This window comes from Tinamus guttatus, unplaced genomic scaffold (assembly GCF_059628265.1).
Source record: "Tinamus guttatus ecotype Peru unplaced genomic scaffold, ASM5962826v1 Tinamus_guttatus_pri_ptg000213l, whole genome shotgun sequence".
NCBI lineage: Eukaryota > Metazoa > Chordata > Aves > Tinamiformes > Tinamidae > Tinamus > Tinamus guttatus.
Genome location: NW_028288747.1, coordinates 7,731,445 through 7,748,005, shown reverse-complemented (window position 1 = coordinate 7,748,005; position 16,561 = coordinate 7,731,445). Strand labels below are relative to the sequence as shown.

At 37.8% G+C, this 16,561-nt stretch overlaps 1 protein-coding gene across 1 annotated transcript in view; it reads right to left on the bottom strand.

The window, feature by feature from the left end:
- DLC1 (DLC1 Rho GTPase activating protein) overlaps positions 1-16,561 on the bottom strand; it is a 305,895-nt gene that overhangs the window by 177,301 nt on the left and 112,033 nt on the right. The window contains exon 2 of the mRNA XM_088524683.1: positions 7,610-8,774. Within this exon, the coding sequence (XP_088380809.1) occupies positions 7,610-8,665 (1,056 nt within the window). The 5' untranslated portion in view covers positions 8,666-8,774. The remainder of the gene's footprint in view (positions 1-7,609; positions 8,775-16,561) is intronic.

Sequence of the window (16,561 nt, the reverse complement as noted above, 5' to 3'; positions counted from 1 at the left end):
GTCCAAACACAAAGGAAGTCTGTGGGAAAGCATTCTTTAGCTTCCAGATAGATGGAGATAATATTTATCGTACTTTTTTTTTTTAAAAAAAAAGCAGCAAAAAAACCCTAGGGACATCTAATGACATTAATAGAAGTGCTTTATGACCACTGCTTTTTACTGATTATCATAGAACATGGCTAAAAACAGTCCAAAAACCTTTGATCCGACTACTTTAGCCAATTTAGATCTTTTGTTATATCTTCATTATTAGAAATATTTAGGTAAATTTAGGCAGTAAGTTTTCAATGCAGAAAAGAGAAACAAAAGGTTATGATTACCAACACCAAATAAAAGGTTTCAATTTACTTTTAAAGAAATCATACTATGCGTTTTGCCTTACTTGCAGCCCCTGCCAGATTCCTCCTGATGCCTTGAAAATTACAACCATTTAATAATAATGTGCAAATGCTGCAAATTCCTTGCGGTGAAGCAACTGTGGATCTCAGGAATAGTTGTGCACTGAACAAATACTACAGACTGCAGCTCCAAGACATGTGGATAGCAGCGAGCCTTTCTAAAAGCTGTTGTGGCTTAGGATCCCTCATCAAGTTTTGGTAATGAACATGTTAACATGAGTTTGGGCCAAGGCAAAACAGATCCATGTGCTTTGCTAAGGCCTAAGAAACTGGGTATGTCATGAAAAACACTGCAGAACAAAAGCAAATCCAGATTCTATAGAAGTGAAAATAAGGTCTCCCCTGTTTGAGCAATCATCCTTAAAAACAGATGAGCACATTGCAGACATCTGCATTTGCCACTGTCCTGCACAAAATTAAGAAAAAAACACTGCCCAGATACCCAGATGAAAGTAGTCCTCTTAGAGCATGAAAAGAGTGCCATGCTGGCATAAATACAGGACCCAATTGTAGAGGAAATAATAGTTAAAACAACAATATTATTTTAAAGTTTTTTTTTCCTTAGCTATTCTGTAATAGGTGTTCCTATAGTTATTGGTTTCTACAGTCTCTGAATTTACATTTTATTAAAACATCCAAGTTCAGCATGGCACTTAAACAGGGTCTAGGAGACACAGCATTCCTGCTGGCATCAGTTGCTTTTGTAATGTCAAGATATCCATAGCAAACCTTTGTCTCCCACGACCCTCCAAAGAGTACTCACTGCTCTCCATATTTTGAGAGTTTCTAATAGCTCTATAATCTGAGATTGTGGTAGAGCATTTCCTGCCTGTTGAATTGCTCCCAGAGAATATTTGAGAGAAGTTTCTAATTTTTTAAAACTAATTCTCGATAGAGAAACATAAACTGTGAGAAATGTACACATTTATACATCATACTTTACAAAGATTATCCAATTAAAGATAATTGACTCTGAAAACACTCAGTTTTTCAGCTATAAGCTTGCTCTATCTGACACACATTTGCAGACTGACTCTCAGGAAAACACAAATTCAATTCCCTGTGGCCAAATCAGGATATAGTAAAATTCGTGTTTCCATTTTAAATTGAATTCCTGTGCATTCCTGTTATTTCTAGGCATATTTTCATCTTCTCTCTGATAGAGGGGAAGTATAAGTGAAAAGATTTTTTTCCTAGGCTGCTCTGAGTTATTGTTACCAGTGCAACACTTAGAAGTACTGATAAGAATCATTAACAAGCCCCCATCTGCAATTACTACTTATATAGTAATGGTTTTGACTGGAGCCCAACTGAACCAACTTCTATGAAAAATGCACTCTAAGAATCTTACCAGCAAAACAGAAAAATGATATAAGCGGCATTAAATTATCCCCATTCCCTAAAGAAAGAATTGAGGAAAAAGGAGATTAGGCCATCAGAAAGGAATGCTTGGGACAAGCCTGGAAACTGACTCTCTGGTATTTTCACTGCAATAAAATAAGAAATAGATCTAAAAAGTTGGATGCTATTGCTCACAACAGGTTCACCCTGCTGTTCAAGTAGGAGCTAACGCTGACAGTTGAGTGCTCAATCAAAAAGGGCCACGTGATGCGAAGAGATGGCAGTTTGTATGAAGCTATTAATGTGAAACTGTTAATATGAAAACTATTTCAGCAAAATAGGTAGCTCTTGTCCTCTTGTCTACTGATTCAGAGTGGTTTTTGGTTGGTTAGGTTTTTTTTGAAGCATTCCTATTACCTCGGAGGTATTTTGCTATGAGAGCTGAGCCAAAGGAGAGGTTCCCTAGGCTTCCTGGGGAGATATTAAGCAGGATGATGCCAGCAGAAGCTCCTGGATGAACCCATCTTTCTCACATGTCCTCAAAAGCCGAATTTTAGCCCTGTAGTGTAGCATCAGGGAACAGGCACAGCCTTCACTCTGCTGGGTGAGCATAATACTCAGGTAGCAAGTATGGATGGAAGAACCCAAATTCCACCAGGCTATTTTTTTCTGACTTTTATTTATAGAATTGATGAAATAATGAAACCACCTTTACTGCAAGAGTACAGAAAAAGCCAAAATGCCATTTACAAAACTCATGGCTTTACGGAAGAGGCACCACCATGAAGAACTCAGACCTCCCAGGTAACGTTCTACCTGTCTGTCCATTTTCACTGAGTGCCATCCTCCTGATAATCTCTTCTTTAAAAAAAACTAATTTGCATCTCATTGACACCAACTGCTACTTTTATGTTGGCATTAGCTTAAGCATCATTTCCAAAGCACCTAACATTCACTTTAGAAATCTGGATTAAAATAGTAACACTAATCTCATAAAAGAGCAGTGAGGAATTCATGCACTAGCACATCTTTGCTAACTTCATCCCTTTAACTGTGCCACATAAGCAAAACATTTCAATGAAAGTGAAATCCAAATTAAGATGACCAGTGAAGAAAAACTGAGAGAAATTCATCAAATATACCCAAATTAGTTGGATAATTCTATCTGAAGTGAAAACAGAGAGCAAATCTGTTCCTAAAGTATTTTTCCAGGCTGTATCTTTTTTTGGAAATGAATACAGCTGCTATAACAAACCCGTCAAATCTCCAGACACAATACAACAATGACATTTCCTGATACCAATGATTTTATCGACCTATTTCATTGCGCTGTTCAGCAATTTTGCCAGTACTCTATCACCTCTAAATCTTACAAAGATTATTAACATAATTTATTAATTATCTCTGTAGTAAACCAGAAGCTTCAAATTAGAAGAGAACTCCCCAAAGTTTCAGAATTCATACTTAATTTAGATAAACAACCAAAAGTTCAAAAGCAATCCAAAGTTTATCTGAACTATTTTGAACTTGATTTAGAAGTCCAAGAATGCTTATTTTTAGAGGATTTACTTCAAAGCTCTTGGTATGGAAATGTCCAAAAATACTGTGACAATAGCCCTCCTCTGCTAACTGGGCAGCTCTAGCATGTATTTATTACAGAGGTTTATGAAAATAACCTTAAGTACTGCAAAGAAACTTCAGTTTAGGAAGCCAGAGGGCTACTTTCAGAGAAGTATATTTATGTTTTCATATTTCATCACTATCTTGAATATAAAATATAGTTGGTTGGAAAGTATTGAATTATGGCAATGAGTGACAGATTTTGAGAAAAGTATGTTCAACTCTATGCGTAGAGGTATGCAAATATACACATTGCCCAGGCTGAGGAAACAACTGAACGTGCAGCTGGTAGTTCTGACATGCAAATGTTCACTTGTATGGGTGTATTCAATTCTCTTTCTTTTGACGTTTAGGTATAGTTTAGGTATACTTTTTGCAGATATTGTCTGCTTACAGTAGTATTCAAAGCAATCACAGAAGACAGATTTTCAGACAGTACTGCATTCATAAACTCCTAACACAACAATGAATTTTCATTATAAAACTAAATCGTTCTTAAACCTACAAATGTCCTCAGTATCTTACAAGCCCAACTGAATTTCTGTTCTCTTGTAAATATGCATTGCAGAGTTTATCTACAGGTAAGGGGCATAAAAGAACACATCCACTTTATTGGCTTCCCCAGCAAAGAAATACCAGATGCAAGCAACAGATGTAGCAAAAGCTGAGGAAAACAACTAGAATTAGCAGCAGAAATGGGTCCAGTCAGAGATCTGAGGTGCCTTTTCAGACTCCTCTACCAGAGAGGATACTCAAACCCTCACCCTGACACAGTTTACCTTGGAGTCCATTTGCACCACAACCTTGCAACTCAGTAAAAATTTCCTGTGTCTCCTTTTTGCCCGTGGTAAACACGCGACAGGCAGTGCATGGGAGAGCGTTACCGGTTGTGACACCCCAGCTCTCTGGTGACTGTGCTCAGGAGACGAGTGGCGAGTCTGTCTTGTATAACAATTTGCCACAATGCATCTTCCTAAGATAAAGTCGAATCAACAGCCTTCTCATGTTGCAAAACAAGTTTAATAAATCTGTTCTTGTATATTTGTGCATCTGCTCAGCAGCCCCCATGGGGCTTTTGCTGGCTACTCCTAAGCTTTCAGAGATGAGCACGTAGCAGCTTACAGCAAGTGTGAAAAGGGACACGAGCAAAATGTTACAAGGCCTTTTACAAGGTAATGGTCATTTTTCTCTGTTTTCTAATCTGCATATAATAATTAAATATTCTCGTTTTGCTGGTATACCCTTGGAAATGAATGATTGATACTATAGCTTGATACGATGTTTTCTAAAACCTCCACTGCCTTATACTTGTGAACATAAACAGGAGTCTTTCAGTTCTTCTGGGATCCACTGAGCTAAAAGCATTAGAGCTTACTCATTAGTTCCAAAGATTATTCCACGTTCTAGAAAATCAGAATGTGTAATTCTCAAATGAAGTCATTGTTTTAAAATTTGTTTAACCCAGGAAAGCATTCATGAGGGACTAGTTGGTGTAACCACACCTAAGTATTCATTTATGGTTTTGCTCTTTTGTGCCATCAACGGCCATCAATTTTATTCTGAGGATAAATAGAATTGATTTTCAATCAACAACAACAACAACAAAAACACAGGAAAGGCTGGTTATGGGGGATCTTTCATTTTGACTTAACATCATTAACACATCATAATTAAGTCAGGCACTTCCTACTTCTAACCTGAGGAAGTCCTTCTGGGAGAACAGGTAAAGAAGGTATCAGCCATTTCCCACCCCACTGGATGAGGAAGCCAAGGCGGCTGCAATGGCTGGACCTGTTTTCAAAAAGCATCTCCAGTGTCAGTACATTCCTCACAAATAAAGCAGTTTACTGGAATAGAGGTGGTGTTGCCCGCAAGCCCCAAAGCCTGTGTTGGTTGACAGACCAAGCAGAACAGATCCCTGCTGTCTCACCTCAGCTCCAGGTTGAAAGGGGCAGTTGTGACGATAAGAGAGGAGGTCACACACTGTTGCCACAATTAAAACCAGTTCAAAAAATGTTAATGAGAAACAGGTTTTCCAAAGCATGCAGTATCTGCAGGAACAGAATCATGTCTAATTCATGGAATAGATGTCATGGAAGTGCCTGGAAGCTGAGCACCTTCTATGATGCCACTACTGTGCCACCTCAGGCTTTGAATACATCTATACCTTGAGCAATTCATCTCCATGTACTTTTTTGAGTATTCTGACCTTTACGAGCATTGTTTTGTACGTGAAACTATAATAGATTCTGAGCATCAATCAGGCAGTGGTGTATTTTAGGCCGTAACTGCACTCTTTGAACTGCTGACCTTGAGAGAAAAGGTTTTATATACCATTCCCAATCCCTTAAGTCTTCCTGTCACTGCAAAGCAAATACTTGACTTTTATGGATGGATTCAGTTTCAAGTCTGTTGTTTTTCTAATGTTTTGTTAAAGTTACAAAAGTGGCTTTCAGGGAAAGTTTATAAACATACGCACATTTTTCATTACAGATTACTACCAATAGAGACAGACTTTTGTAAAATAGCTTATGATTAGATATACGTGATAAAATCTTGCAAGCAGGAACATTGTTTGCAGAAGTCTCCTGCAAACTTAGGGAAAAATAATACCAGGAGCAACACAGACCCCATCTTTTCCTTTAGCCAAACACTGCACAGTGTTGGTAGAGCTCTTCAACCCACCCAGCTGTTACTAGCTCCTCCTTTAGCTCTACAGGCTCCTTTCTCCCTTTATAGCACACAGACAGTATTTGTACAAAACAGAAAGAAGTTTTATCTAATACTTTTCACAGAAAGAAGTTTTATCTATATTTTCAAATAGTAATGATAGGACTCTAAAAATATATTAAAATAAACCTTGGAAACAATGATGACTGTATCTATCAGTATTAGCAACTATGCTACGTAAACTAAGAAAACAAAATACTGAAAGCACAGCCATGGAGAATATGATAATGATAGTCAATTAGCTCTGGAAAATGACTAGTTCTTTTTTATAAAAAGGACTTAAAATCTTCAATTGTTATATACAGATGCGTAAGCTTAGCATTTCCTGAAAAGTTACTGCTAGTCAAGAAATGATTCCATTTTCTCCCTTTAACTCAGTGATACCTACAGTGGGATCAGCTGAACAGTTACCACTGTAACTCTGATCCTATGAACTCCTGAAGGAAGATGAGCTTCCAGGGTTTCTAGAGCTTTTTGCAGAAGTTATACATAACTTTCAACAATATCAAGATCTTCCCAAGTATTGATATTACCAAAGGGTTTATACAATGGAGCAAGGGCCAGCAATTGAGGATATGGTACTTGAATTCAGTGCTTTGGACATTTGAGTTTGTGCTTTAAAACTTGTGAAGCACTACAGCTGAAGAAAAAAATGAAACGAAAAACCCATGATTAACAGAGAACAGATTTATAAGAAAGAGACAAAAGATGATGGATGATGTCAAATGAAAAAAGGAGCAGAGGAGAGGCAACAATTAGAAACTGGATATGAGCATGAACAAGCAGTGCAGCTGGGAAAGCCAGACTTGGAGATGAATCCTCTCATCCCTAAGCCAGCAAACTCCTCCGGTGAAAACCAAAGGGCCTTTTGTTGCTGCAGGATCTATCTATTAAAGCTTGGAATGATTCGCTTCCTTACTTTGTACAGACAGTAAAACTCTTTGTGGGCTTTGAAATTATAAGTCATTGTTTTAAACATAGCAATACTTCATTTTGTAAGAACACCTGCTCATAGGGCTGAGCAAAAACCCGACGAACTATGGCAATATCCATTCTTTTCCATTCCTTTTTTTCCCTTCCAAATTTTGTTGCATGCTTCTCCTTTCCCCTTCTTTGAAAAAGGTTTCTGAACCTCTGGGCAGAATCTCTTCCTAAGATGGCTAATGATACCTGATATTAACAGAAAAACAAACAAACAAACAAATCCCCAAACCTATGGAAGATTCTTATTCATATGGCCTTGAATGATGCACAAAACAAATATTGGTGTCTAAAGACAACAGTATTAAAAGTGAATATGAGTCACTTTTCAAATTCCCAGCTCAGCCATTTTCAGACCTTATAAAAACTCCTGAAACACAGTTGTACTTCTACCTTTTTTCCCAGAGCCGTTTAAATAAACCTCTGATAATGGTTAATGAAACAAGGCTGAAAAATATATTTTACCTCCAATAAATTATCTGGCAAGAAATATAGAGAAATGGGGATTAGAAAATCATAGCAATTTATATGCATCCTACCTTTCTTTTGCGCAGTTTCACTTGACTGTCTGAGCATTCTTGTGTGGTCAAATGATTTCCTAAATGTAAACCTTGAATATCTTCTGCTGGGCTGATACTTGAGAGGCATTTGTTCTCAAGGGCCACTTGAGGTTCTGTGAAACCACTTTCCTGCAGACCATTTTCCACTGACAGGATGTGAGTGCAAGGAGAAAGCTGCGTGAGGCGGTCGCTGGATTCTCCTGTTGAGCATGGTCGCCTCTCGCTGTTGGTACGTGATTCAGAAGATATCTCACTCTGTACCACATCACACTCGGGTTTTCCAAGACCTTCTTTAGAAGCATCGGATTTCCTACGTTGTTGTGCAATTACAGCAGTATGAAGCAGCTGTTTCCCAGGCATAATAATATCCTTCACATTTGGAGAATTTGAAAGATTTTCTTCCTGCACATCTATTACTTCATTTAAGTCTTCGTATTTACAAAGCTCCAGGCTTTGGCCAATGCTGCCACAAATATTTTCTTTTTCCATCTCTTCCTTAGGAACAGGGTCATAGCCAGGTTCCTCATTAAGAACTCCAATTATTCCAGATGCATCAGGTTCCTTGTCAGCCTCCATTATTGGTACCATATTTGTTAAGGAGCCAGCTCCTTTTAAACCCTCTTCTTCGCCTTTTGCTTCCCTTCCAACAGTAGTGACGTGGTAATTAACGCTATCCAGGTGGAGTGCAGAATAGTCATCATCATCATCAGAAACCTGGACGAGAGTTTCTGTGCTGGCCTCCAAAAAATGCTCCTCATCTTCATGGTTATCATTTTCATCCACCTCTTTGGAAATGCTTCCAAGGTGCTTGGCAGGGAGGCCAGTCAGCTCTCCGCTCTGACAGCAGTCTGGAAACGAAGCGCATTTTTCTTTCCGGTCCACGCTCAGAACCTCATCTTTTTCCATACTTGTCTGCAAGTTATCAGCTACGAGTCCGTGACGACATGCTGTATTATACTCCACGGACTCCAGGACCAATCCCATCCACTGGGTCACATGCTCTTCCCAGCTTTTCTTCCTGATTGCTAGAGACATGTCATACTAGTTCAGCAGGCTGCCCCACGCACTGCACAGAGGGCCAGAGGAGATGGCATGGCTGCTCAGTGACACGCCGCAGGGACGGGACGCTTCATCATTTTAACATCTGCAAGAAATAATATATAAATAATTAAATAAATAAAACACAGGCTTATTGAATCAACTCCAGCTGAAAAAGAAGAGGAAGAAGCAGTTTAAACGAAAGTGTAAAGGCAAGATAAGAGTGTGGAACCAGAAGGACAGGAATTTAGAAGACTGTTCTGCTTAAAGTTTTAATACTTTTAATACAAAACTTGACAGCACTCATAATTCATTATAAGTTTTCTTTTTCTGATTATGCTCCAGTATCAAGTAAACAAAAATGTTATTAAAAAGGCACACGGACAGTCATGTAGCTCCAGAGCCAAATTTTGACAATGAGTCTTTCTTTACTATGTCTGTCATAAGATAACCATTTCCATGGATATAAACTGTAGATGATTTTGACTATTTCCCAAAAAAGGAGAGCAGAACTTGGAGAGTTATTCTGTTATAAACCCCTTATTTTATGACTAGCTTTGGCCCAGCCTTTTTGACAGTCAGTGGCTCTCATGTTTCGCTTTGTTCAGGACAAGCTATAGTGACAAATAATACATGAAACTCTGGGGGAATCAGCTGTTGTAGGAGGTAAAAGTATGACTATAGGCAAACTAATCTAAGCTTTGGGTGAAAATGTTCAGGATAAAGCCCAGATCTACTAATGTAAGGAAGAGAGAAACCCTTATTAAGGATAAGGGTCTCGTAACTGATCACCTGGAAGTCCGTACAGTCCCCCATAACTGCAGAGTTCTCCCAGACTCTCTGGTGTCTGTCGTATCCCACCATCCCTACTGAATTCTATCAAGTATGTACACAGGTAAATACATTTCTCACTGACTTGTACCAGACCTTCTGAGTGATAATATGTAAGATATAGTAATCTTTTCATATTTCTCACATGAATGAGCACAAAGAAAATACCTGATATTGACTTGCACGTTATCATACAACATCAACAGATTCTTTGTCAAGACGCAAAATAAAACTTCTGGCCCATAAAACACTGGAGATTCAAGAAGCAGGCACTTCTACTTTTCACTCCTTACATAAGAACCGTCATCACTTACCATGGATCCGCTCATTGATTTCAGCAATGAGGAAAATTAAGTGCTAAGTTTGTTCATTTCAGTCCACTAAGACAAATTCCTGATTGCCCACCAGGCCACAAAGCTGCCCTGACAAATCACATGTCTGAAGGTGTAAAAGTCTTCATCATGAAAGAAATGCAGAATTATGTTGGTGCAACTGAGCCTCTGTAAATTATGTCTTGACAAAGTGACTTTTAGAATAGAGTTGTCACCCTCCTAGATCTTTAAATTTCTTTGAGGATGGCAAGCTTCATTTCACATTCACATTTTCCACCTCTGTGGAGAGACTCTGCTTAAAAAGAAAATATATTCTAAGGGTAAGAGAAATCCATGCACAAGTCATTAGAGTGTGGGAGGCTGAGAAAGATGGAAAATGACACACAGAGCCAGGCCAAAAAGAAAACACAAAAAAACAAAAAACCCTGCTTTCAGAGGCAAAATTGGGTAGTAAGAAGCTGGTTCGACTTTAAGGCTTTCCTAGCTGAATATGAGAGCAAGCTTGAATTTTAAAATGTGGAGTCCAATTGCTGTATCTCTAGTGCATTTACATTCTTATTCTGCTTTCATATTTATATTCTATTTTTAAACTTGCATGCTCCAAAAACTATCACAGGGTGCAAATAAACAATGATAACACTTCTAACTTTTATTGCATCTTCCACCAAGCGACCCTAAAGCTCTTCAAAAGCACCGCGTTTTGTTTTGACCTTTGAACACATCTCACTGGTACAACTCCACTTATTTAAAAAAAAAAAAAAGTTTCTATAGTCATACAGGGGAGTTTCTGCAAAAATCAAGACCAGAAATGCTACATGAAAAGGCCAAAAACGCAAATTCCAAATGACATTTATGCATTTGTTCACCTAAAATCTAGGCTGATTCATGATCTGCAATCTGCAGGCATGGTAAGAGTTAATGGGTGTGTGTTAATGTTGCTGCTGTTAAACGGAGTTACATGTGTGCAGAGAGGGGAGAACAGATCCCTTACTGTTTTTCATTTTTGGATGTGGAGAGTTATATTTCATGGGGGATGAAAAACAAATAAATTTTACTTTAGGAACCCTTCTGTTTTACTTGTGCTATCACTAGCTTTGGCTGCTTCATGGACTGCAGAAAAAAAAAATTAAACAGAAGAATATCAAATACTTTGCTTGAAATGCAAGACAAATAAATATATGACAAGGGCACTTTCATTGTTCTCTAAAATATAAGCTTACATTAGCAGTGAGTATGAAAAGTTTACTCTGCAGATGTCTGCTAGCCAGACAGCTCCAGCTCCCAATCAATGAAATCCTCTCATTCCCTTGGCTCATGGAGGAGCCCCGCTCTGGTGGAAGTTCACTTTTCTCCCGCTTCTCCAGCTTCCTGGATGCACCAAGTCCGCACTTGCTACTATATTTCAGCTTAGAAATTCTGTTCCACTCTATATGGCTATAGAACAAGGAGCAAATTTCCTGCTTCGACGTGAAGGACACCCTTCCTTTACCTCTGCATGAGGTTCATAGCCTTCTTCCTCTCCCTATTAGCCACTTTGCAGAAAGGTTTGCTGCTTTCCCCTTGTACTTTTTTTCCCTTCACATGCAGCATCTTTCATCCTCTGAGAAAAGCCTCTCTTGAGTCCATTTGTGCTCCTGACCAAGGAAAGAAGCCATCCCCTTTCTCTCCTTTTCTTTATTTCCATCCCACGACATGAAACTTTGGTATAAGATTTTTTCAGATTTTTAAAGCAGGAGGAGGAACTCTTTAGGAGTCTGGTTTACAGAGTTCCTTTACCCAGAATTAATTTTGAACTCATCTGCAGTCACTGAGTGACTTTGTGGCCCCCTGGACCTGGAGAGTGAATATAGATTTTCTGGTTCTAACAAGAGTCTGTGTTTGTTAGTGTTCAAAAAGATCTGAAAGATAAAAAGGAACATCAATAGGGATTGTAAAGACTGGGAAAAGACTGGGCTGGGCTTTTTTTTTGACTTTTTTTTTTGGTATTAAATGTCTTCTTCTGTTGAAGGATCTTTCAAGAACTTAAAATACAACAGAACTATTTTTGCCGTTTAATGCCTTTCACTAAAAATGTAATTAATAAAAATCTAAAATTACAAAGCATTTATTTTTTGAATAAAAACCCACAGGTTTTCTGATAAAGGTATTTATGAAACTTGAAGTATTTATCTTTGTTGAAGTACTCTATTGGACAAAGCATCTGTCAGGGCAATGCAGCCCATTCAGCTTTTGCCATAATTCAGATACATATTTGCTTTACTCTTCAGGAGCACTAAATTTGATACTACTAACTTTCTGAAGAATGAAGTTCAAAATAAAATAAAAATGATAAAAGACTTTTCCAGGAAAAAATGTCTTCATCTTGCATGCCATTTGAGGAAGATTCATTTTAATGACTCAGTAGGCAACTCTGGACCAAAGAAAATGGAAAAGAGCATTTTCACATTCCAGCAGAATCCCCAACAAGCATCGTTTTGATGTTCTGTGGTTTTCACAAAGCAAGGTGTTATTTTAGATAGGTTTTGGGCTTTTATGCTTTTTTACTTTTATAAGTTTTTAAAAATTCTCACAGAACAGGTAGTTATTCTGCAACAGATAAAGCACAGAGTGAAAATCTGTTCAACATGAGTTCATCTCTTCTACAATTTAGGCTATAATTGAGCTGTCTAACATTTCTTATATAGAGAATGTGATATGTGATATATGTGATTTTTTTTCCAAGCAGCTCAAACTTTTAACTTGTGTCTAGCAGCCTTTGAAATTCAGAAGTATCCTTGCTTTATCTTACAAAATTCCATACAGGTTTGGCTGAGCTACACATTTTCGGAAATATCTTTTCCCTCCCTTCCCTTCCCTCCTCAGAGCAACGTGGCTGCATGAGCACCTGTAAGAGAACTCCAGGAAACCAGGCATGGCTCCCAGCATAGGCTGCACGAGCTGCCGTAGGGAGACCTCAAGGCTACTGGATCTGCTGGAGTAAAACTGGACGTGAGAAGGAAGGAAATCTATCCTAAATCCTTAAATCTGTGATCAGCCAGACCTACCCTTTTAAAAGTGGCAAGAAACCCTTCCCGCTGGGAGATGCCAAAGCCCGGCCCTTGGCCTGCTGCCTCCTCACGGCCTCCCGGCTTTTCCACTCACAGCCACGTTACATTGAATTAGGAGATTTTGGAATGGAGAATGTCACAAAAAACATGACAGTATTCACTAAGCATAAGCAACGGGAGGTTTTTTGATACCGAATGCTGAAGGAGGAATGTGGTTTTGGGCAGAGCTTTAGTTAGGAGGCAAACTTCTGCAAAAAAACAAGGCCAAACGTTAGCTTATAAATGCAGATAGAGATGAAAGACCATTTCATTGAATTTTTTACATAGCAGGCATACGTAAGCAGCAGAGATCAAGCAGAAACATTTATTTTGTTATCATTATTTTATCTTTGTTGGTCTGTGACCCCAGTCAGCAAACTTTGTTTAAGGAAGTCTGAGAGAACAGGGTCTGTTTCCTATAAACTCATCTCACATCCTCCTGGTCTGGCTTCCATTCGATGCTTTCACTAGCTTCATACCAAGCTTGGACACAGGATGTTGTTTACAAATAATCTGAGATAAAACATAAGCCTCCAGATCATTGTTCAGCTAGTTATTCTAAAATATCTCCCTCTGTAGAACACACAATCCTTCCTTATTTCCGGGCTTTATATTTCCCTGTACATTTCACTAAAGTGGCCACCCACCTTCTCTTCTGATGTTTTATGTACACAGTACACATGTATAGACCATCCAAAAACCTCAAGTACTGGAAAAGAAAAATAAGGATTTTTTGGTGTAGGATATTCATCTAGTGAACAGCTAGGTGCATTTACCTATTTTTTTAATATAAAAAAAGGCAATCATGTAGGAACATTCAGAAAGAGCTGTCTGAATTAATAACTATCTGAAAATATTTACATTTCTATTCTATAAAAAACAGAAAAGACACCTACTTTTAAAACAAGTATGTCTTCAGGATGAAAACATAAAATATGAAATCTTTCACGTCAATTTTAATAGTAAAGTTTGCGTGTGTGTGATGCACATATATGATATATATGACCAGTCACATATCTACCGCTGATTTTTGCACACACACATATAGCTCAGGAGTGTCTTTTCACAAGGTAACTGCCATTTCCTTTAAAGAGGTCTCCTACTGTTTAGCTTCACCCAAGAATCAGTGGACAGAAAGAGGAGCTCAGTCTTTGTGCAGCACTGAAAGTGCTACGTAATTGATACTCTGCCTGCAAGCCACTGCCCAGGTCCCACTGGCTCCAACAGGAGAAGAACTGGGGCCCCTATGAAAGCATGCATAGCATGCTTCCACACACTTTTTTACATACTTTTAGTTTTTTACACTTTTATATAAATACTACTCACATTCACTTTTTTTTTTTTAAAAAAAAAAAAAAAGAAGTCCAGCTTATGCTAAAGCTAACCAGACTACTGCAGCTGACTCACGTACATTGTAGACATACTGCCCCTTTAAAAGCAATTTTAAGGGATACAGATAAACTGATACACTTAGAACCATATTTTGTCTCAGATGGAAAAAAAAGGTGCTGACACCTGTGAGGTAATACAAATACAAAACAAACAATTTTTATCAAACAAAATTAGCCAAAGGGAAGATTTTTCAGTGATTGCATAAAAAGCCTGACAGATACAGTGAGTTTCTGAATGTATTTATAATACAGTGTTAGGTGGTAAGAACTAAATGATAAATTCTACTATTCAGGATTACTACAAGCCATAGGCTGACTTTTGGTGCTAAGACTCTAGTCCATTAAAAAGCACAAACCTTTAAAGATTTCTGAAAGAAACAGAGTAACAGTTACAGACCAACATTTATGCAGAAAATTGATTCCATTTCTTCACTGAAATATTGCTATGCCCTATTCTACTTGACATGAGCGTTATACTCTGTGATATGACCCACAATAAAATGTATTTCCTGAATTATTCTAGTGCCTCTCTTTCTGTCAAAATACTTGAAATTAACAGGTAACATAAAAACATGTTAGAAAACACTCTGAAACAGGAGTATCAAAAATGATATAGTACTGTGCATTCAGTATGCAGTAGCAAGATGAGACTGTATTGAACAGTGGAACTTCAATATTGATATTTATTAGAGAGATAAAAGCTAAGTTCAATGTATTACCATTTATATCAGTACTTACCCTATAACATTCAGCTTAAAGCAAAGACTATTTCAATGCAGTTCCCCAGTTCCTGGCCAGTGATAGATCAAACGGGAAAGAGACTACAAAAGGTAATATCCCCCTAATACTAGGTCTGAAGAACTGACTTGGATTGAAACACTAATTAGAAGATGTTTCAGAACAAAACAAAAAAGTGAAGAGAAACAAACCATTAGGGTCAAATAACAACACTCAAATGAGAAATTAGTGAACTTGTGAATACGACACCTTCAGGTAGCCTCTAGGTAGGACAAAGGGAAGGGACGATTATAGTGTCTGCAATGCAGAAAAGAGAAGCCACAAAGAGGGAGATTACTGCTCAAATTCACAATAGCACTTATAGGAACTGGCACTTTTTAGCTTAGTCAGAAGGGGGGAAAAACTGAAATGACAACATTGCTAATGATACATTACCACTTATTTGGGAAATTGTCTGAAGAGACATAGAGGAACCTAATTGCAGTGAAAAAAATAGATAAAATTACTAGCAGATAAAAATACTGATGGAGACCCATGTTGATAAACATAATGAAATGCAGATAGGAAAAAATAAGCTAACTATAAATGCATAATGAAGCTCTATAAATTATCTGCTACCAATCAGAAAAAAAATCTTAGAATCACTGTGGCTAGTTATCTGCAACTGAATCTTAAGCTGACGCTAAGAAAGTATGTAGCGAAGTAGAAAAAATAGACAGAAAGCCAGTAATGGCCTAATGAGATTTTCTAAGTCCCTGTTATGCCATGAGCTGGATACTGTTTGTAGTGACGTTCATTTCACCCAGAAAGAGTAGCAGTGTATGGGAAGGTGTAGCAAAAATCAGTAAAGATGGTATCGAGTACAGTGCAACTTCTATCTGAGGCCCACTAAAATAGATGAAGATTTCCTGCCTGGGAAAGAGAAGATTGCATATATAAATACACACTATCATGGAGAAGGAGATTAGGAATCATTTATTCACTATGTCACAGAAATCTATAAAAATATCAAGCAGAAATATTAAAACAGAAAAATACGCAACAAAACATTGAACTCTCTATTCTTTATGTACAAGAAATAAGTATTTTGCTTGTGTCTGTAAATAAATAGAAGTTGCAATGAATAGCAAAAGGTGTATGATTTCTAACAGAAGAAAAATCACATGGTTTGAAAAACTATGTACCTGAAGTCACTCTCATTACTTGGTAAGGATTTTCCCTTCCTTGTGGGGATCAGTTTTATTATCCCTTTAGGAAGTTATTCTACATTCTCCTTCAGAGATTCTGGCATATGTCAGATATGCCCGTTATATGCTAATGTCAGGGAAAATGCATAACCTTGTTAAGGTTGTTTCAATCTGTCTTTAAAAGATATTTAAAATATAACAAGAACTGCAATAGTGTTCAGCAGTACTGAAAGATCTCAGTAAGTTAGATAACCCAGCTATAAAGGGAAGTTGGAACGTTGTTCATTCAGATACATCCAAAATTGTGCTTGTTTTGGGCAAATGTTAT